The 22,104-nt window shown below is 46.2% G+C and overlaps 2 protein-coding genes across 2 annotated transcripts in view; one reads left to right on the plus strand and one right to left on the minus strand.

Moving 5' to 3' along the window:
* Positions 1–3,726, minus strand: part of LOC143146428 (facilitated trehalose transporter Tret1-2 homolog) — a 150,711-nt gene extending 146,985 nt beyond the window's left edge. The window contains exons 1-2 of the mRNA XM_076310734.1: positions 3,624–3,726; positions 2,763–3,520 (exon numbers count right to left, since the gene is read on the minus strand). The gene's annotated coding sequence lies outside the window, so the exon portion shown is untranslated. The remainder of the gene's footprint in view (positions 1–2,762; positions 3,521–3,623) is intronic.
* LOC143146430 (mediator of RNA polymerase II transcription subunit 20-like) overlaps positions 1–22,104 on the plus strand; it is a 182,650-nt gene that overhangs the window by 155,673 nt on the left and 4,873 nt on the right. The window contains exon 3 of the mRNA XM_076310739.1: positions 19,762–20,018. Within this exon, the coding sequence (XP_076166854.1) occupies positions 19,762–20,018 (257 nt within the window). The remainder of the gene's footprint in view (positions 1–19,761; positions 20,019–22,104) is intronic.

A 22,104-nucleotide genomic window follows, 5' to 3' on the forward strand; every position in this document is an offset into this window, starting at 1 on the left:
CCCAAGAGCAACGGAATTCGTTGAATTTAACGCTTCTTCGAGTTTCACACGCAACGCGGCGAATTCCCGCCGGTGTTGCACCAGGGGTACACCCTGTGCACGGCTAATCCGTAAATGTCTCCGTTGTAAATGGATCCTGTCTTGCCCGTGAATTGCCGTAACTCATCGTGAGTCGCACGCTGAACGTGTCAGCGCCTAGATTAAGCCGGGCATTAAATCAGTTGTATCTGCGCCGGTGATTAATTTAAATTATTGTTCGCGGCTGGGAATTTCGTGGTCGAGGCCGGGTAATGAAAACGCGCCCAAAAGGCGGTGGTAACCGGGCGGTGTGCTACGAACAAAACTGCGTGAAACGCGCCTGGAACGAAGAGACTCGAAGGAATGCGCCCGGGGTCCTCGCTTCCGAGTTCTTGAATCACGCGGAAGACGACAAGCGAATTACGGGGTTTCGTCGTACGCCTAATCCTCGTGGCTTTTACACGGGACCGATTTGTCAAGGGAGAATCATAATCTGGTACCATTGTGCTCCGATTTCTCGCGAAACCTTCCACTCTCCTACCCCTCGTCTCGTTACACACTTCCATGCTGATAAACATTCTCTTCGAGTCGCAGCGCGCACCGAACTCGGATGATCGTTTAAACGTAACGGAATCGCTACAGTTGGACCCAGTTACACGTCGATCGAAATCCCGATTAATAGTCCGCGCTTAATTGTTAAACAATTTAACTGTCAGCAGCAGACTGGCGACCCCTCGTGTGTCAATATCTCGAGGCAAGAGGTGTGGCGCGGTGAGCAGGACGCGGAGACTCGGTAGTCCACGGATCCGCGAACTATACGCTCGATTATACGTAATCGGTTGAAATTAGTTCGTAGTCTGTCTCGCGTAAATTGACTTTGGAACAAAAGTTCGCGGGAAGTTGCCCGATCGCTTGGATTCGTCGAGGCTTGACGACTGGTGTCTCTGTCTTCCACCTTGGGGGAGAGGAGAGGCTAATCTGAATAACCGGGTTCGGACTAGAATTGTGATAATCCCGCTGGCGCAAAGGCATTCCGAGCGAGTCGCAATTTTACATATAATTTTCGCTCATGGACGATAGGCAGTGACTCGTAAACCTTGAGTAAAATCAAGCTTGGGCTGGCTCTGATACGATCCAAGGATCTAGAAGAGGATTGTAGAGGATGAGGATCCTGGAAGTATAATCAAAAGTGTGCTTAGAGTGTTTAGGATTCATACTGGTGATGACTCTAAAAGCTTGAGGAGAAATCAAGCTTGGACTGCCTCTACTATGATCCAAGGATCCAGAAGAGGATTGTAGAGGATGAGGATCCTGGAAGTATAATCGCAAGTGTGCTTAGGATGTTGAGGATTCATACTGGACATGACTCTAAAAATTTGAGGAGAAATCAAGCTTGGACTGCCTCTACCATGATCCAAGGATCTAGAAAAGGATTGTAGAGGATGAGAATCCTGGAAGTGCGATCAAAAATGTGCTCAGAGTGTTTAGAGTTTGTGCTGGTAATGACTCTTAAACCTTGAACAGAAATCAAGCTCGAACAGCCTCTAGAAAGTATCTGGAAAGGGTTGTAGAGGAATAGGATCCATAAAACGAGATTGAAAATATGCTTGGGGTGTTTAGAGTTCGGGCAATCCTCATTTCACGAGCAAGAGGAAAAAGGAGGATTCGCCGCTGCTATCGATAACATCCTGGACCCATCCGCTGTTTGTGCAGATTAAATTTGAATATATCGATCGATCGCTGAACGGGGAAACCTCGAAGCCCTGCACAGCGTGGAAGATGGCTACGTGCTCACGCCGCGGTTCTCACAGCCTCATCAACGTTCCAAGTTTGCGCGAATCAATAACCCTCTCATACGCCATTAAATCGTACGATAAACCCCCGTTGTATCCTCCTCGAACGAAACTCAAAGCCCCTGACTCCGAACAGCGAAGAAACTCGCCAGCGAGAGAATCGGTGCAACCTATCATGGGATCTATGGATCGATGTACACGGATAACATCCTGTATTTGCGTTGCACGTTCTACCTTTTCCCCGTGTCGAGAATCTGTTGATAATTGATTTCTACGGATAATAGATTCGTTACACCCAGAGACTACAATACCGTATGTTACAATACAGGGTGTTACGTAACGTTTGGGATCCAGAGATACAAACAGAACGAGAAAAGTTCACGTACGCTTATACCAAAGCTGTAGACATTTCTCTGCAACCTCGGTTTCGAGTAACTACTTTTACCCCGGATTCAAGTAACGAACTCTTGAATTGCCTCAGGTGATAATAATCCCTCAACACTGTTCACTCTGTCCACGTCTCCTGTACCACGAGACACTGTTACATTTTTATTATTATTATACAAGACTATTCACCCAGATCTTCGCCTTTCCAACAACGTCACGTGTCCCCTCTGGTGCCCCCATGTTACAAAACACCCTGCGAATAGACTACTACAACTACCTACACAAGTTAAACTCTTTTAAAAATAATTTAAAGAAGCTTAATATTTCCTCAACAAGGATCTACCATTATTTACTTCGACCCTCAGCCCCCTCAGCTACCCCCCCCCCCCTTTGTTACGAAATATCCTTCGAATAGATCACTTTCCACTGGTGCACAAAAATAATGAAACGAAAAGAATTGCACATTCCCTTAAAACAGAAATCTACCATTCGTTTAGAACCGTTCAGGAACCTGTCAGCCCTCGTTCGCGATTCCACGCTGTTTATCCAGGTCCTTGCCTTTACATTGGCATTCGTCACGTGCCCCCTTGGGTACCCCCCGTTCACGGACCAGACGAGGACGAAGTAGATGAATCGTGGGATCCGGCCGCATCGACTCGTCAACGTATCCGCAGCGCCGATTAATCACCACGGCCCGGTTTCAACAAGACGCGTCCACCCCCCTATCAGTATCAGAGTTCACCTAGAAGGTGACAGCGCAACGATCCCATCCACATACGAGCCAATTCGCGTTGTTTATCATCGATTTACCAGCATCCGTAAAAAAACCCCTCTTGCAACGTTTCCTTTCCAATTGGTTCGAAAATCGTGCTGCCCCCAAACGGATGTCGAATCCTCACGTCGTTGAACGGGCGGAGCGAATGAATTTTCAAAATGTTGTCTGTACACGCCCCTGTTGGTTGCTACTCGCTGACACGAATCTTCCTCAAGTTCTCGAGTTATGAACTTTCTTCTCCGCCCGCGTTGACCTACTAAAGCGATGCATGTTCGACACACGTTTTTCTCCGGAGTGCTTGCTGGCTGGTATTGTCGGATTATGTTCCCCCTTGGTCAGACCAGTTTTTGCGAGAACGGTACGGGGTTTCGCAAAGCTTCGATAAACGAGGATGATTGATATCGAAGGAGGATCGACGTAACTGGTCTTTAACTTTGTTTCTCGGCTCGATGGAAGAAGACCACTTCCAGCTGGATACCGGTGTATCCCTCTGCCACAGCTTTAAGAGCAATCCTGATATGTTGACTCGTCGCGAGCACCTACCGTACTGTAAATATATTCCTCGATGTATAAAAATGCACTTGCAACCGGAAGATGTTGCGTGTGTCTACCGGTGACTGTTAAAATAACATATTCCAGTGGTTCTCGACCGTGTCCGCTAGGATGAAAATTATTGTCGGTTCAGGATTGGAACAGTGTCTAGAAAAGTGTATTGGGTCGAGCTTCCTGAGCACGTCGATCTACGATCGATCATCGATTCGGGGCACATCGTCCACGAACTCGTGGGGCAGTCAACAATTGCAGAACGATCGAATCACACGTCCAGGTCACTACTCAACAATCACCCGCGAATTATTTTAGAAAAGACTATCCCGAATCGTCCACATCCTTCGTCAGAACCGAACCGTCAACATCGATCAGGGATTAAACACCCGGGTCACTCGGGAACATCATCCACAGCTTTCTAATAGCGAGATTCCAGGTACTGTTGGGATTAATCCGCGATTCGACATCCATCCAGGTCACTCGGAAACGTCGTCCACGATTCACCGACCGACGAAGCTGACCACCAGGTGAGATCGGAATCAATCGACGATCGGGCATCTGTCCGGTTCGCTCGTGACCATCCTCCTTCGAAAGAATCAACCTCTGTGCAACGTCCGCGTTAATTACCGATCGGACACCTATCCAGGTCATTCGAGAGCATCGTCATCGTTCACGGAACGGCTACCGTCTGAGGAGCCTGTCGGTATTAATTGCACGCCAGCTGAACATCGACCCGGTTCACTCAGGAGTCACGCGTGCCTTTCATGCTTGGGACGATCAGCCGCAATCTTCGAGCACGCAGCCACCCTTTCACGATGCATTACCTAGCCGCGTAGAGGACTACTCGCTGCAATGGGTACAGCAATTATTGTCAAAGTACCGGGATCGATCGTTCGAATGCAGTCGGTCCCCGGAGACGTGTCCTCAACACCTGGACGGAGTAGTCCCCTGCTGGCTCGAAAGAGGCTCAAACGTTGCCCCATAGTACCGACACCGTGTCCCCCATCTCTATCCCCGGTAAAAAGACCAACAGACGAGAAAACCTTCGTCAAGAGCGACTCGTACTCGTGGCCGACGAGGTAGAGATGAACCTGGTGTTCATCGATTTTTTTCAACGACACCCTCTACAGACCGTAGAGCTTCCAGAGGGATTGTTGTCCCTGGAAGATCCTCCCATGATGGAATCTTCGACCTCGTTGGGGGAAATGGGATCGAGAGATGTTAATTATTGTCGTTCGACAGGGGTCTGTTGTACGTCTGTTGCAAGGAGATTCGTTGAAAACATCAGGTAGACCCGACAGCTCGATCGGAGTGCTGGGACAGGGTAACCAGTTCCTCTTTAACGCAATCAATCATTCGTCATCGCCACCTGGGAACGCGATCCGCCACGACGATTGGTGCTTCTCGTTTATTCCGTGGTCGTGTCGAAACAACGGACTCTTTTCGAGTCTACCGTAGAGGAATCTGGGTCTAACGTAGGATTCTGAACTCGATCCCACGTCTGGCGTTGATCCTACGAAATAAGACCTCTCGATCCCGTTCCCCTGTGTCCTTTCCTCCACACGGCTGGCCCGCCTACCAGATCACGATTCTCCCTCTCGATTATCACACCGTCGTACCAACCGACCGCGAACAATGTGAACACTGGACTCCGAACTTGTCCCGAAACGACGCGAGTTTAATCGGGAGCGAACGCGCGAGATCTGGCTACCCCGGTTCCGTGTTTTCGCGTCGGTCTAGCCCGCGACGAGCGGGACATACACCCGGCGCTGAATCGCGGCCAACTGAGAGGGAGAAAACAGCCCCCTAGATACTACCAGTCGGTTGGCTGTGGCATCGCGCACGGAAACCCCCTGCGCAACGCTCGCCCCGTCCCACTGATCGCGCCGGTGGCCAGACCGCGGCGAGAAACGGTGCAGTTTCAACGACGAAACACCGAATTTCACGTCCCGGACGAAGAAATACCTTAGGGGATTCCCGATTAGCCGACATGCGTACGCGATGCACGGGTCGCCAGTAACTGCGGGGCCAGAGATACGCGGGAAGTATTTATTCGGGTACAGAACGTGTCGGATAAATTTCGAGGAACGAATTAACTGCGATGGACTCTTTAAGCATTACTCGTTGAGTAAAAAGAGGATTCGGTAGATTTTGTCACTCGTTGAACCAAGAAGTTGTTCTTGGGCTACTGATATCTATGACAGTAGGAGTATGAGAAATTTTAATTTGGATAGCACGACTATGCACGTGACTTTTGATTAGGTAGTGAATATGGATACTTTCTTGGTTGAGTGATAGTGTGAGAATTCTTGGATAGTCGACTGATGGTATTCGAATACTCGAACACTCGAATGATGGGATTCGAATACTTTGAATATTCGAATGATGGTATTTTAATATTTGAATATTCGACCAATCGTATTTGAATACTCGAATATTCGAATAATGGTGTTTAAATACTCGAATATTCGAATAATGGTGTTTGAATACTCGAATATTCGAATAATGGTGTTTGAATACTCGAATATTCGACTAATCCTATTCGAATACTCGAATATTCGAATAATAGTATTCAAATCCTTGAATATTCGAATAATGGTGTTTGAATACTCGAATATTCGAATAATGGTGTTTGAATACTCGAATATTCGACTAATCGTATTCGAATACTCGAATATTCGAATAATAGTATTCAAATACTCGAATATTTTAATAATGGTATTCGAGTACTCGAATATTTAAATAATAGTATTCGAATACTCGAATATTCGAATAATGGTATTCGAGTACTCGAATATTTCGAATAACAGCACTGAATATACAATGTTTGCCTAATAGGGGTACGGCGATATTCGTCGCAAAAGAATTTAAAGAAACGAAATGCGCTTCCCGGAGCTGCAATTTCTTCTCTGATTCCTACTTTGATATCTGGCGCAGCGGGGAAACTTTTCCATCATTTTTTATGAGCTGCGCGCTAGGTTCTTTCTTTCCGCTTACGTTTATGAAACGCGCACACAAACGAATGACGGAAAATTACGAGGGGAGCAAGGAAGTTCTGTAAAGGGAAGTTATTGATAAAGGAACAAAGAGTCTCCGAAACGCGTTTCCCCGGAGATACAGTGTAATCCTGTCGCAGCCGTATGGCGCGAAGTTTCTCCGAAGCAGCAATAAAATTACCGTGGAACAGGTACAATAGACTTAACGCGGTAATTAGCGAGCGAAGCTCCTCGGCTGCAGGCTGAGCTAATAAACCCGATTGGATTTCACTGGTTCAAAGCGGCGCAAAATTGCGTCGATATCCTGCCATTCGATTGAATATCTTATATGTATTCCAACACCGCGAACGAACTCCGAGTATTTGAATATTATCGCCGCACGAATGCTTCTATTATATATCGTTGTTCGTAAATTACTATTCGTACCCTATGCAAAAAAAAAGAGTACGTAATTTTTCAACTTTGAGAACTCGATCGGCAGTCTACTCTCGCACTACTCAAATACCACAAATACTTAGATACTTAATGACCATTCAAACGGTACACAAGTATTCGAATGGTATCCAAAACATATTCGCTAACCAAAAGTGTTCGAATATTCTACTCCATCGGTTTGTCCAGTTCACAGTCCACTGTCGCAGTACTCGAATACTACGAATACCTAGATACTTGATGATTATTCAAACGGTACACAAGTATTCGAGTAACATTCAAAATATATTTACTAACCAAAAGTGTTCGAGTATTCTACTCCATCAGTTTTTCCAGTTTACAATCCACTATCACAGTACTCGAATACTACGAATACCTAGATACTTGATGACCATTCAAATGGTACACAAGTATTCGAATAATATTCAAAATATATTCGCTAAGTGTGTCGCGTACTCTACTCCGACTAACGGTTTCTCCTGTTCGAAAGCGTACCTCGTGTCCCTTCTCTACGTTACTCAACGATGGAGAGGTAACAATAAAGAAGAAAAAAAAGGAACGCTATCGTCATCGGGAGAACCGGAACGCGGAACGTCGAAACACGACCGAGACAACGGGATGGTATTAACACATTCGATTGAGCGGAATCATGAGGCCACGGTTACAAAACCATAGCGAATTAAACGCCGCAATAAAACTCCGTCCCCCGACCCCAGGACACGCCCCCTCCGGAAAAAGGATTCAACGTGTATCGGTCGCAACCTGAATGCGAGATAAATTGCTTGACAATGAGCTCCGGTTCCTCCCAGCAGTCCCCCCCTCTGTGTGCCCCACCGGACGAGATTTTTCGTTTTCGACCCCGTGCCGAGGAGGGATACAAAATACAATGGAGTCACGGCTCGGCCTGTTTACGTCACGAGGTCTCCCCAACGAGGGGGAGAGAATGGAGAAGAAAGGGTGCGCGCAGGCGACTCCGGACCCGTCGTCTGTTGTGTTGTCGGCGAGCAGAGGACAGAGGTCTTCGACGGAACGAATTCCGTAAGCCAGAACGAATGGGAGAGCCTCGGTATCTGCCCCGACGCTGTACTTTTCCCGATTAATCTTCGACATCGACTCCAATTTGTCACGAGTTCCGGGGCGACTCGTGGCGTCCGAGTCACCGAATCGATGACCGATCGCATCAATTCCCGCTTTCTAGTAACAATTTTTACATCGGTTACGAGCAATTGAATCGTTCGTTACAGGTTCGATGTTCTCGAGACCACCCATCAACTCTCGCGATCCCCATTGGCCTCGGTTAGAGATAAAAAAAAATACTCTACCCCGTTTACAAGTAATTTTTTAAATGGCTGGTAGGATCTGACTTAATGTCAGGAATCGTTTGAGATCGAGTCGATGAACGATCGCGTTAATTCCCGCTTCCTCGAGATCGAATTCGCTACCCCGTTTACAAGTGATTTTTGAAATGGTAACAATGTTTACGTCGGATACAAGTACTTGAATTGCTTCACTGTTGATGTTCGCAAAGTGATCCATCAACTCTCGCGATCCCCATTGGCCTCGGTTAGAGATAAAAAAAGAAAATACTCTACCCCGTTTACAAGTCATTTTTTAAATGTCTGGTAGAATCTGGCTTAATGTCAGGAATCGTTTGAGATCGAGTCGATGAACAATCGCGTTAATTCCCGCTTTCTCGAGATCGAATTCGCTACCCCGTTTACAAGTGATTTTTGAAATGGTAACAATGTTTACGTCGGATACAAGTACTTGAATTGCTTCACTGTTGATGTTCGCAAAGTGATCCATCAACTCCTGCGATCCCCGTTGGCCTCGATTCGAGATAAAGAACTCTACCCCGTTTACAAGTGAATTGACTGTACCAGTTTTGTCACTCCAAAGCGGGGATCACTGTACGGTAATTGATACACGCTCTGACCCGAGTTTCCGATCTTGGATACGATTTAAGGAAGAGTGTTACATCGAACTGAAAATAATAAAAATATTCGTACACACGTGACTGTTCAACTTGGATTAATTTTTCAAATTAAAATCGTACACCGAACGTGTTCCGCGGAGAAAGAAAAATCAATTCCGAATGAAATGAAATTATACGGGCAAATATACTCCTCGTACCGCATTCTTCTCGGGCTCAGAATCGATCTTTCGTTCTCCCCGCAATACATCACTGGCTTTGAAACGTATTAACCGCGTAAGTCGAGGACTTACCGTATTTTAATTTTCTCGTCCGCGGGAAGCAACGATACGGACTTACGATTCGTCGATACGAAACGGTTCCGTGTCCTTTCTTTCTTTTCCTTTTTTTTTTTTCTTTTCCACTTCTCCTTTTTCTTTCTTTATCGATTCGTCGAACGGGCGACAGAGATACTGGAAAGCACCTCTCGCGGCGGTGAAATTAAAAGGCAGAACGGACGCGCGAGCTCTTTATCGATCACCGACCCGTTTAACTTCGCCGACATCGTTCCAACTTCCTCCTTAAGCCCTAACATTATTATCAAAGTCAATAGTTCGCGGAACTATTCCTGCAAACACCCTTACGCTGTATAATCGAAGGGAACGAGAGGTTTAGTGACAAAGGGGCGAGATAGGAGGGGATGAAAGAGAAAGAGAAAGTAGCCAATCGAGTGGGGTCACTTTTCTCCCCGAGTGCTGCCCACTCCAACGAATCGACGAAATTTGCGATCGCTTTATTAAAAGTTCCAGCTGGTGCCGTGGCCCGATCGACGATGCGCTCAGTGAAAGTTTATAAACTCGATATCCGTATACTTCTTGGCAGGACGGAAGGAAAGACTCCCGTGGGCCCCGTGGACCGTGAAAGGTTTGCATTCGCGGCACGAGCCTGTCGGTAGACAAACGCGCTCGTGGTACTGCTTCGTGAACTGGTACGTTTCGGTGGGAATGGTAGGGGTTAAGGTTCGGGGGTTGAAGAGGGTTGAAGAGGGGTGTCTGGACGGAAAATTTAAAATACGTCCCGGTGCGCATCTTCGGTATCGCGGCGAGAAAATGGATAGGAACTCGGGCGTCGGGGAACTCAAAAGCAGCACTCTCACGATCGATAGCGAAAGGGGTGAGATTGGTTCGATGGTGAACGCGTTTTACTGTAGAATGGAACGGTAGAATGACGTAGCACTACGGGTGTGTGGAATGGCGTAGTACTACGGATATGTGGAGTAACGTAGTACTACAGTGTAGAATAACGTAGTACTATGGGTGTAGAATAACGTAGTGCTACGCGTATGTAGAATAACGTAGTTCTACGTGTGTAGAATCACGTAGTGCTACGGGTGTGTTGAATCACGTAGTACTACGAGTGCGTAGAATAACGTAGTGTTACGGGTATGTAGAATATTGTAGTGCTACGGGTGTGTAGAATAACATAGTACTACGTATGTGTAGAGTAACGTAGTGCTACGGGTGTGTTGAATAACGTAGTGTTACGTATGTATAAACTAACGTAGTGCTACGGATATGCAAAATAACGTAGCACTACGTACGTATAGAGTAACGTAGTACTACGGGTGTGTTGAATAACGTAGTGCCACGTGTATGTTGAACAACGTAATTCTACGGGTGTGTTGAATAACGTAGTGCTACGTGTATGTTGAACAACGTAATTCTACGAGTGTGTAGAATAACGTAGTGCTACGGGTGTGTTGAATAACGTAGTGCTACGTGTATGTTGAACAATGTAATTCTATGGGTGTGTAGAATAACGTAGTGCTACGGGTGTGTAGAATAACATAGTACTACGTACGTGTAGAGTAATGTAGTGCTATGTATATGTAGAACAACGTAGTGCTACAGGTGTGTAGAGTAACGTAGTGCTACAGGTGTGTTGAATCACGTAGTGTTACGTATGTATAGACTAACGTAGTGCTACGGATGTGTAAAATAACGTAGTGCTACAGATGTGTAAAAGAACGTAGTACTACGTACGTATAGAGTAACGTAGTGCTACGGGTGTGTTGAATAACGTAGTGCTACGTGTATGTTGAACAACGTAGTTCTACGGGTGTGTAGAATAACTTAGTACTACGGGTTGGTAGAATAACGTATTACTACGTCTTACGAGTATCCAGAATAATGGCATACAAGATTCCGCGTGCGTCGAAAGTGAAACAACACGGTGCTAAATTCTGTCACATGCTTCTGGAATCGAGTACTACTATATTGCTATGTAGGTTCCGCTGACCAACGACTATCCACTGGCCGTGCAACGCCAATAACTCCGTTAACAATGGCGAGTGTTCCCGGCGACGCGACTGTGCCCGTCGCATTACGAGGTAAACGAACACAGCCGGCGGGAGTCCTTTCGATTGCCTTGTTGGTTAGTAATTTGTTTCCTCCGCGCCAATATCGTAATGCCCGTGCCATAAACGTCTTCATTCAACGCGAAAAGGCGCCACCGCGTCGTATATTTTTAACGACGCCCCGTCGGATCGTTATTCCGATATTAAACCCGTTTCAGACTGTTCCATGCCCGCGGCGTTCCGAATCGAATTGATAACTTCCACGTAAATTCTACGGCGCGCCCTCGGACGCGTCGCAAAGAGGCGCGCGCTGAACCGAGGGTAGTGACAAATGTCAGGCAGTTTCAAGATTCGGAAAAACTGAAAGTCAGATCTCCGATCGAAGAATCGCTCGTTGAACCACGACAGCAAAAATGACCAGAGGATACTTTGCAACTGCTTAGAAGAACAAACTTCTTTCGTCCTCAATGATTCGAAAATGATGAGAGGACTGGTCGTTACTCCGAAACGAACCACTTGATAGTGAGGAATACCAGGGTGTAGATACTTGTATAGTTTGTGATCAGAGATCTTAGTTATAGATCTCTGGAGTGTAATAGTCAAAAGCTTCTGGACCTATGAGTGCTACAGCTGGGAACCAAGAGTAAACATCCTTGCAAACTCTCTGGACAGAGATAGATACTCAGGTGTAGATATATCCGTAGCTCGTGAACTCTGATCAATGGAGTTATAGACAAAAGCCTGTAGACCCGTGGGTGCTACGGTAGAGAACGTCAGATGGATGTTCCACATCGAGGAAGAGTCTCATCCGTGATGAAATTGTTTGTAAAATGACTCAAGGGTAAATACTTTTGCAAGTGCTAGAAACAGGAGATATGCCCAGTCAAACCATCTGGTAGTGGTGGTTACCAGGAAGTAAACACTTGGATAGTTCGTGATCTCTGATCTATGAGATTATAAGCGAAAGCTTCGGTAGACATGGACTCTACGCACAGAACACAGACCCAGTGTTAGAAGAGCTCACCGGTGAACAGGTCGAACGAGAAACGTTGGAACATCAATTTACGTCTCCGTTTCCCCGCTCGTTGACTGTTGAAGAACATAAATTCGTGATCCTCGACTCGCGAAGTTAATGGAGCATCGATACGCTCCAAACGTTTCAAGATTAACGATCGACCGCTTCCGTCCCGCTCTTCCTCGGTCCGTCACTTCCTTCTATCGGTTGGTTCGAATTCCTCGAATCGATCCTTCTTAGGACAAACATCAGTTCTCTCTCTCTCTCTCTCTCTCTCTCTCTCTCTCTCTCTCTCTCTCTCTCTCTCTCTCTCTCTCTTTCACCCAAGAGTACTCTGAGACCAGCTTCGTTCACGGTTTTAGAAACATCCTCTATGCAATGTTGCTTGCACCTGTAAATTCGGATACAAGATCTTGGCTGCACAGTTCTTCACGCTCCGTTGCTAATGGGTAACGGTATTGGAGGTTAGGTTTTGTAACCTAACCTCTAATACTAGTTATATTGTTGTATATACATATATATACATTTGTCCGCAGTATATATTTCTTTACAAATTTCTTTCGTGTGAATATCGGAACAAATTCGTTCAACTCTTTCATGAAAGCGGGGTGATGCCCCTTTGCCCCCAATGGTTGGACTACCGATCCAGGCCTCGCTCTATATGCTACCACCACGCTAATAATACAAATATTTTATCAAAAAATAGATCAGTCCAGTGATTTGATACATCGCCCGATATTTCATCAAAGACGTCTCAAAAGCGGGGCGACGCAACCCAACGCCGCCGGCGCGACTCACGCAAGTGCGCCGCGGCCACGGAACGATAAATTAAATTGGGGGCTCCAGTGCGTGTTAATTCGTTCCAGCGCGAACCGACGTTCCGAAAACGCGGCTGATTTATCGGCCAAATAATTCGCCCCTTCATATAGTAACGCTTCATTAATAATTTCTCGCGGCTGCGAAACACCGTAGCCGCGCAACCCCACGCGTTTTCGTCGAAATTGGATCAGCGCGGCAGATAGCGCGGACAAAGACAGGTGCAATCTCGACGGCGCGATCGCTCAATGAGAGTAATTAATGGCCGCGCCGCGGACCTGCATCGTAATGATAAAACGTGCCGTGTGGATGGGGAAGGACCGCGTAACGGTCAGAAGAGAGAGGGTAGACCAATAGTGACGCGAGACAAAAGGATAACGGAGACTTTCCTCGCGAGAAGTCCTCTTCTCGTATGAAAGCTGCGTGAAATAATTCAATTTGCGATTAATTGACGACACCGGGAGAATTATCATCCCGGTGAGGAGGATCGTGAAACGAAATAGAGTCGACCCAAGATCTGTCCAGACTCAGGGGACGTATTATCCCTCATGGAATTGTGTTGATCACCAGTAGCAAAAAGAGTCATCCTTGCAACTGCTGGAGACTGGACTCAAGAGTGCTTCGGTGCTGGATGATTGGAATGCGATGAGAGGACTAGTTTAGAGTCAAACAGCTTGATGGTAACGGACACCAGGGATTACAGTTAGCGATCTTCTGATCATTGGGGTCATAGGCGTAGGCTCTAACTGTTCTCCTACTTAAAAAAATTGAAAATGTGAATGGTCTACCAAATGCAGTCCAGCAACTGGTATGACCGCCTTTCAGGTATAAGAAGGGCTTAAAGGTTCAACGTACAAGGGATTATGAAGTATCGTAAGCTTGTAAAATCGTGGCAGTTGTATCGTTTAAGTGGAATAGCTGCCTCGAGTCGAGCCCCAAGACGAGCTACCTAAAGCCACAATCCCACTTGCCTTCTTTTTCTCACGATGTGAATGAACAATACAATAACAATGACAAGGAACTCGGGTACCAATCATAGTCCAAGTGACAGAGGTACACTTGCCTGCACCGTATGGACATTAGTGTTCGCAACTGATCGCTAGGTCAGTACGTACACGTTTCACGCGTGGAATAGTGGCTTTATCTTGCTCGGTGCGAGACCGAAGTCCAAGTGTAGACGCGCAACGGTTACCCGAACCGTCTTACTCTAGACAGGTTCGGGATAAATGGTGTTCCACTGCCTGGGAAACGGTGAACGGGGCAAGAAACGAGAAACAAGGTTAGGTGTACAGAACTCAGAGTTGCCGTGTGATCGTGAGATAACAAATGGGACAGTCGCGACAGGAACGTCGCCGAGGATTCGCGGGACGTGGATCGAACAGATGTCCCGCGATCCCAGCGACCAGACTTTATCTCGTAATTCGTTGCTAACTGCCGTTTTTTATGAGGCCTGTTTCACGGCTGTCGGACGTGTGCAGCTCGATAACGAGCCTCAATTGCGAGCTGCACGGACGGCGAGCACGAGCACCCGATCGAATACCCGATACCCTCGATTACGGCCGCCTTCTAATGGTCGGTGGTCACTCGTAGTTCACCTTCAACCACCGTTGCGGCAATCCTTATCCTCAACCGCGACTCATTGGCCGGACAAATTTTCCGTGGGGAACAAAATTTTCGTCTCTCCTCGTCGCGAGGCAACGTTCCCTGGACACTTCGTACGGATTTTTGTCACGTCAATCACTCGATGAGCCGGTGAAGTCGCGTGTGCGTGACAACTGCCGATAACTGGTCAGTCGGCGAAGTCACGCGTACGTGACAACGGCCGTTAAGTGGTGGGTCGGTGAAGTCACGCGTACGTGACAACGGCCGTTAAGTGGTGGGTCGGTGAAGTCACGCGTACGTGACAATGGCCGTTAAGTGGTGGGTCTTCGAAGTCACGCGTACGTGACAACGGCCGTTAAGTGGTGGGTCGGTGAAGTCACGCGTGCGTGAGTGCGGCCGATGACTGGTGGTCGTCGAAATGTCGCCTACGCGACAACTTGCACCGAAGCTTTCGAGTGCGTCCACCGCTCCATACGGTCCCGATCGCGTCACGTCATTCATCCACAGTGTATTTATTTCGGGGTGATCGCACCGATAAGATGTTATTGCTCGGTGATCCTTGCGAACGCAAGGGGGCGTAGGACCACATTTGCGGCTCCTGCGGCGCCTGTGCATCCGTGTAGCGGTGCATACACGCGATGCAGACGATGCGGAATGCGGCATGCGGCGCGTCACAGGGCCGTACACGAGGGGCTGGTGCGAATTACCCCAGAAAGTGGCGGTAGAGTGGCCGGGGGGAGGGTAGGGGGACGAGGGGGTTGGAAAGGACGCTTCTAATCAGCCTGTTCGTTAATCCCGAATCGCGAACCGTGTATTCGCATTGTTTTCGGCAAATTACGAGGGAAAATGGGTCACGGCCCAAACCACGCACGCTGCGTTTATCGTCGTATCGACGCGAGCGCGATTTTCAACCGGATCGGCCCTCTTCCTCCCGCGGGTGGTTATCGAGGGTATTCCCTCGCGTCGAGTGAAAAATCGATAACCTCTCTATCGAATTATCCGAACAATTAGAGTTTCAAAGGTAGGCGCGGGAAAATTCCTGAAATGGTCCCGCGTAGATGAATTAACGGGGACAAACGACGGCCCATTTTTCGATCCACAACCCGTGGGAACCCCCCCCCCCCCCCTGTGAACCAGGAGACGCGATAATCGAAATATCGATCCTCTCGCGACTATACCCCGAAGCGATCCGGAGGATTTACATTCGAGGTCGCGACGAGTTAGAATTAGCACGACCGATAAGAAACTCGTACCGAGCATTACGCATAATAATTCAAAACACGAACGGAATCATCGTCCAGTCTCGAACTCGAGCAACAGGATACTCGGATCGAGATCGACGTATGACGATACGAGATTACGCATACGCGATAATTGTTTCGAATGCGAGTTGACTGGTTAATGATACTTCCACGAGCGGTCGAACGATGCCCCCTACGTACGACTGTGACGTTCAATTCCGTAATAAATAAGGACCGTAAATGGTGTACAATTAAAGAGCATAAAACTGTCCGCGGCTTCCGTGATCTGCAATTAAGAATTTTGTCATTTGACGGCGCGGAGAGGGTGCGTGATAATTCGCCCCATAAATAATTCATGCGGCGGTGGTTGCGCGCTGCGATACCCCGCTATTATGTGGACGAACCAGGTGAGGGGGTTGCCGGATGAATTATGAATATTCAGCGTAGTTCGCACATCGTATGTTTCGGTGTGTCCAATATTAATCCCCGTGGTACACGCGAGACTCAACCTGCCCCGGAGAAATTCGTCGAAATCGAATTTTCGTTTCACCTTCCATCGTGTACGTGTATCGAAAAATTCGTTCGGGCAACGTTACGCTTTATTACCCAGCGAAACAAAATGGAATAACTGCCCGTACGTTGAACGTCATAATTCTCCGCGAACTCGTTCGTTTTCACTGTTACGAAGAACGTAGTACTACGTGATCGTTGGAAACATTCTCGAACGATGAATCGTAATGGTGTTTTGCCTCGTGTGATTAAGAATCGAGCTTACGTGTCGTTGTGCATATTTGGAAACCGCGGGAAATGGAACACGTAGTACTACGTGATCGTTGGAAATATTCTCGAACGATGAATCGTAATGGCGTCTTGTCTCGTGTGATTAAGAATCGAACGTACGTGTCGTTGTGCATATTTGGAAACCGCGAAAAATAGAACACGTAGTACTACGTGATCGTTGGAAACATTCTCGAACGATGAATCGTAATGGTGTTTTACCTCGTGTGATTAAAAATCGGACGAACGTGTCCCTGGTATATTTGAAATTGGAGGAACATGAAACACGTAGTACTACGTGATCGTTGGAAATATTCTCGAACGATGAATCGTAATGGCGTCTTGCCTCGTGTGATTAAAAATCGAGCGTACGTGTCGCTGGCATATTTGAAACTGGAGGTACATGAAACACGTAGTACTACGTGATCGCTGAAAACACTCCTAAAAGGTGAATTATAAATACGGGTAGTTAAATATAAAGACGAATCGAACGAAGTCAGTACTGCACTGTCAAATATCTTAAAGTATGAGAAACATAGTACTACGTGCTCGGGAAAATGTATAAAATAAATACTTCTAATACCGAGTAGTAATATTCCGTGAAAGAATAGATCGAGTGAAGATTAAATTGACCTGTATCTGTCCAGAGATGAAAACGTAGTACTACGTGATTAAAAGAGGAACTGAAGTGAGCAGTTTTGACGGTGCTTGATCGCGTCGCGTAAAGGAAAAATAGGCAACGTTGATATTAAATTAAAATGTACTGTTACCGAGATACAAAACGTAGCGCTACGTTTACTCACCGCGATACAAATGGAAATGTGACGTCGCGTTTCGTAAATCATAAATTAGTACTACATGACGTTGCACTTACAAAGAGAGTCGAGATACTACGACACGCTACGTTCGTTTAACGTCCACCCGTCCCGTCGAAACCATTTTTTCCGCCCGAAATTGTTGCACATCCGAAAGCTCCACTCGTTTCCGTGCGCTGCCATTAATTACGCAATCCCATTCGATGGCACGGTCCAAATAGAAATCGCATCATTCGCAGTATTGCGCGCGCGCGCGCAACGTATTGGAACAAAAATGCAGAGTGAAGCAGATTACAGTCCACGCGGGATTTACATCCATATATTTTTCCATTCTCCCGACCATATCGCGAAAAATTTTCCGAAAACACAAAATCCCACCGATAACGACACCAACGCGAAACACATACAATGCACACTCTGTTATTCAATTTCAGGTAATTCGATTACGGAATGATATACGAATTCAAATATACTAACGAAAATTGACAATGTACTGTACGCGTGCGAAAAGATTACATCCAGTAAAGATTGCAACAGTACAGCGGGTTCTGTTCGTTCAGGGGTCACCTCCTCGCGTAGTGGTCACCGCACACACTCCTGGGAGGATTACTTCCGAATGAAAAGAACTCGTCGTAACTCCAGATGCAATCTTCTCGTTCGCGTATTATACTTTTCGGTAACAGAGAAATATTTCTCAGAATTGTGCTTCAATTTTTCAGGAAGAGTGTCAAAAGAAGCTACTACCTCGTTAAAACGTTCGTTTCTCGTCGAAGTGATTTTAATCGTGTAACTCCAAATGCAATCTTCTCGCAGGCGTATTATACTTTTCGGTAACAGAGAAATATTCCTCAGAATGGTGCTTCAATTCTTCAGGAAGAGTATCGAGAAGAAGCTTCTACCTCGTTAAAACGTTCCTTTCCCGTCGAAGTGATTTTAATCGTGTAACTCCAGATGCAATCTTCCCACACGCGTATTATACTTTTCGGTAACAAAGAAATATTTCTCAGAATGGTGCTCCAATTTTTCAGGAAGAGTGTCGAGAAAGAGCTACTACCTCGTTAAAACGTTCGTTTCTCGTCGAAGTGATTTTAATCGTGTAACTCCAGATGCAATCTTCTCGCAGGCGTATTATACTTTTCGGTAACAGAGAAATATTTCTCAGAATGGTGCTCCAATTTTTCAGGAAGAGTGTCGAGAAAGAGCTACTACCTCGTTAAAACGTTCGTTTCCCGTCGAAACGATTTCAATAGAAATATTCTCGCGATTTGTTATTTATCGAGAGCAACGGATGGAGGGCTAGGTGGAAACGGACGAGTCGAGTAACGTTGGATATTAGTTCTCGTTAACTGGCCGTCCAGGGAATTCTGAATTTATCGGAGAGCGAGACGGGATAACGCGAGATCGGCCTTCCTACGCGGGCGAACGATCCGGATAGTTCTCGCGTCCGGGGATTCAGCGTGGAAGTTGACAACACACGACCAGGATAGAAGTTCGACGTAGCCACGGCTGAACTTCAAGTTGCGTCCAAGTTTAGCTCCCTCGCTCGCGTTACGCGCACGTGCACGCCGGTGTAAACAGGAGCAAGTTCGAGCACACCGAGCCGGACGTACATCATCGTACACGATTGCACGCCTCCATTGTGCTTCTCCTCCATGCATGAGATACCTTTTCTGCGAGTTCACGAGATCCTACGGTACTACGGGACGACAACGGACGGGATACGGTATTGCCCGGATAACTGAACGAATATTACCCTCGATAAAAGGAAGAATCAATGGAGCTTATTTCACACTCAGTTCCTCGAGAGCACTTGAGGAATGCTGGGCACTTGCTGAACAAATACTTTCCATTCGTTGCTCTTTCACAGGCTTCAATTAACACTCTTTCGTAATAACTGCTACTATTATTATTATTGTTGCAACTGCTGCTACTGCTTGTTCTCGTTACTATTAAATCACTACCAACTACTGTTAGCTACTGATTACCACTAACTACTGCCAACTACTTTCAACTACTGCTAACTACAGGTACTACTGTTATCAATGTTATCATGAGTAAAAAAAAATTACTATTAGTACTAATTATTGATGTTATCGTTATTTCGTTTTAAATTAAATAATGTTACTTGGAATTAACCAAAATTAGTCTTACTTATTTCCCCTTGCACTTCACTTATCATCACCACTTACGAAATGCAACGAATTTCTGAAATCTGTTAACCTCACGATTAGGATTCAGTTATCCGAATGACATTGTAATTTCCGATTATCTTTTCCCCAGGTGTTCAGAGGACCCTGCACGTTCTCCACAACTCCGAGCAGCCAGCATCTGTGTTCGCCATCCTCGAATCCGGCAACAAGGTGGTGCCGCTGATAGCGGATGGTCTCTTCGATCTCCTGATGTACAAGATATCCAGCATCTACACGAACAAGATGCAGAAGATGGAGTCCAAGGGGCCGCGATTCGAGATAGGCGATTTCTGCGTGAAACTGGGCAGCGTCACGATCAACCAGAATTTCAAAGGCGTCCTCGTCGAGGTAAGTGCAGCCAAGTGAAGATAAAAATTAAAGATTGCTCTCGAATAACCAACCGAGGGGATTCTCCAATACAAAGGATATCTCCAATTTTTCTAGCGTTGCAAGTCATTGATCTTTCTGTTTAAATAACCCAAATGGAAGCACCTTCGTGTAGCTATCACCTGGAATGCAAAGTATTCTAGGGAGAAAGAAAGATCAGACTCGAGTTAAGAGGAATGTAATCCCATTGGTAAGTAGAATGTGCAACAGTAGCTTTACGGTGGCTGACTAAAATGTCTGACCCAACAGGACTCAATTCGTTCCAAGATCAATCTTTTCTTCTCCCTTCAATACATTTAAAACATGACACACTACCACTCTCAATTTTGTTCAAGATTAGTCTTTCTTTCTCCCTTCAATACTATTGCAAAAATTATATATCACCAGTCTCAGTTCCTTCCAAGATTGATCTTTCCTTTTTCCCTTCAATACATTTGAAAAATGACACACAACTAGTTTCAGTTCGTTCCAAGATTAGTCTTTCTTTCTCCCTTGAATACAATTGCAAAAATGACTCACCACTTTCAATTCCTTCCAAGATCGATTTTTCCTTCTCCCTTCAATACATTCGAAAAATGACACACCACTACTCTCAATTCTTTCCAAGATTGGTCTTTCTTTCTCCCTTAAATACAATTGCAAAATTGACACACCACTTTCAATTCCTTCCAAGATCGATTTTTCCTTCTCCCTTCAATACATTCGAAAAATGACACACCACTACTCTCAGTTCTTTCCAAGATCAGTCTTTCTTTCTCCCTTAAATACAATTGCAAAAATGACTCACCACTTTCAGTTCCTTCCAAGATCGATTTTTCCTTCTCTCTTCAATACATTCAAAAAATGACACACCACCGCTCTCAATTCTTTCCAAGATCAATCTCTCCTTCTCCCTTTAATACCACTGTGAACAACGTCAGACCCAATACGACTCTCAACGTTTTCGAGTACCGATCCTTCTTTTTCCCTGGAATACTATTCCAAAAAAAAAAAAAAAAAAAACGAAATCTCACCCTTTAGAAACTCTCGATAGCCCAGATCTCTCGTTTTCCCCCTCAATTACCGTCGTTCCATTTTCTTTTTTTTTCCCAAACTCGTTTCGTGTCACCGTTGAGTATCTCCCCGCTGAACTTATTTTCATCAGAAAACGGGGATACCTTCTCTCCGCGCGCCTGACCCTTCAATTAAGGTCAACGCTAACGCAAGATTCACAAGGGGAAGCGGCATCTGTTCCGTTTTAAATCACAGTTTCGCGTTCGAAGATTTCCAAGTTTTCAAACGCCCGGTGAAAACTTCACCCCCCCCCCCTGCGTCGCTGGAGGCGAGTTTAGGGGGGCGTAGATAATCGGTTGAATTAATAATTGCGGCAGACGTCTGGTCTCTGGTGATTTCCGCGAAACTCATCGTCAAACCCCCTCCAACCCCGTCCAACACCCTCCAACCCCCTCCAACTCCGTGGCTAAGGAACCCCGAGGGACCACGGTTACCTAATTAACTCGCGATTAAAGTTTGAAACTGGCAAAACAAGCGGTGCTGCTTCCGGGACGCCTTGGCGATCACGTGACGACGACCATGCGATATCGATTGACAGTTCGGTCCGCCCGTGAGATTCCCGATGCACACACGGACCGCGTGTATTGGTTTACGGATATGCCCAGGGACGAACCATCTTCTTCCGCTTCCGTTTGGAAAACTTGAAGGGGAAACACGCGTGGAAAAGAAACGAGAATTAATACGACGAGGTTCAATTCGAAAAGTATATTCATCTCAGAGACCATTTTTTTTTTTCACGCTTCGTGGGTCTGAACTTTTTTTTCGGTGCTCCCCTCAGCCCCCCTCTACCTCTGGAACATTAAGAAAAATCTTTGCACGGTGAGCGATATTTTTACACCGATGGTACTTACGTTCGATAAACAGTTAATCAGAATTTCACGGGGCACAACGGGGGGCCTGAAACTTCAAACGAGAGGGGGGCAAACTTTCTTGTTCCGGGGGGCAAGATTTTTTACATCTCCATTTCTCTAAATCGTCTTTGTAACATTTGGGG

Source organism: Ptiloglossa arizonensis, chromosome 4, assembly GCF_051014685.1.
Source record: "Ptiloglossa arizonensis isolate GNS036 chromosome 4, iyPtiAriz1_principal, whole genome shotgun sequence".
Taxonomy (NCBI): Eukaryota; Metazoa; Arthropoda; class Insecta; order Hymenoptera; family Colletidae; genus Ptiloglossa; species Ptiloglossa arizonensis.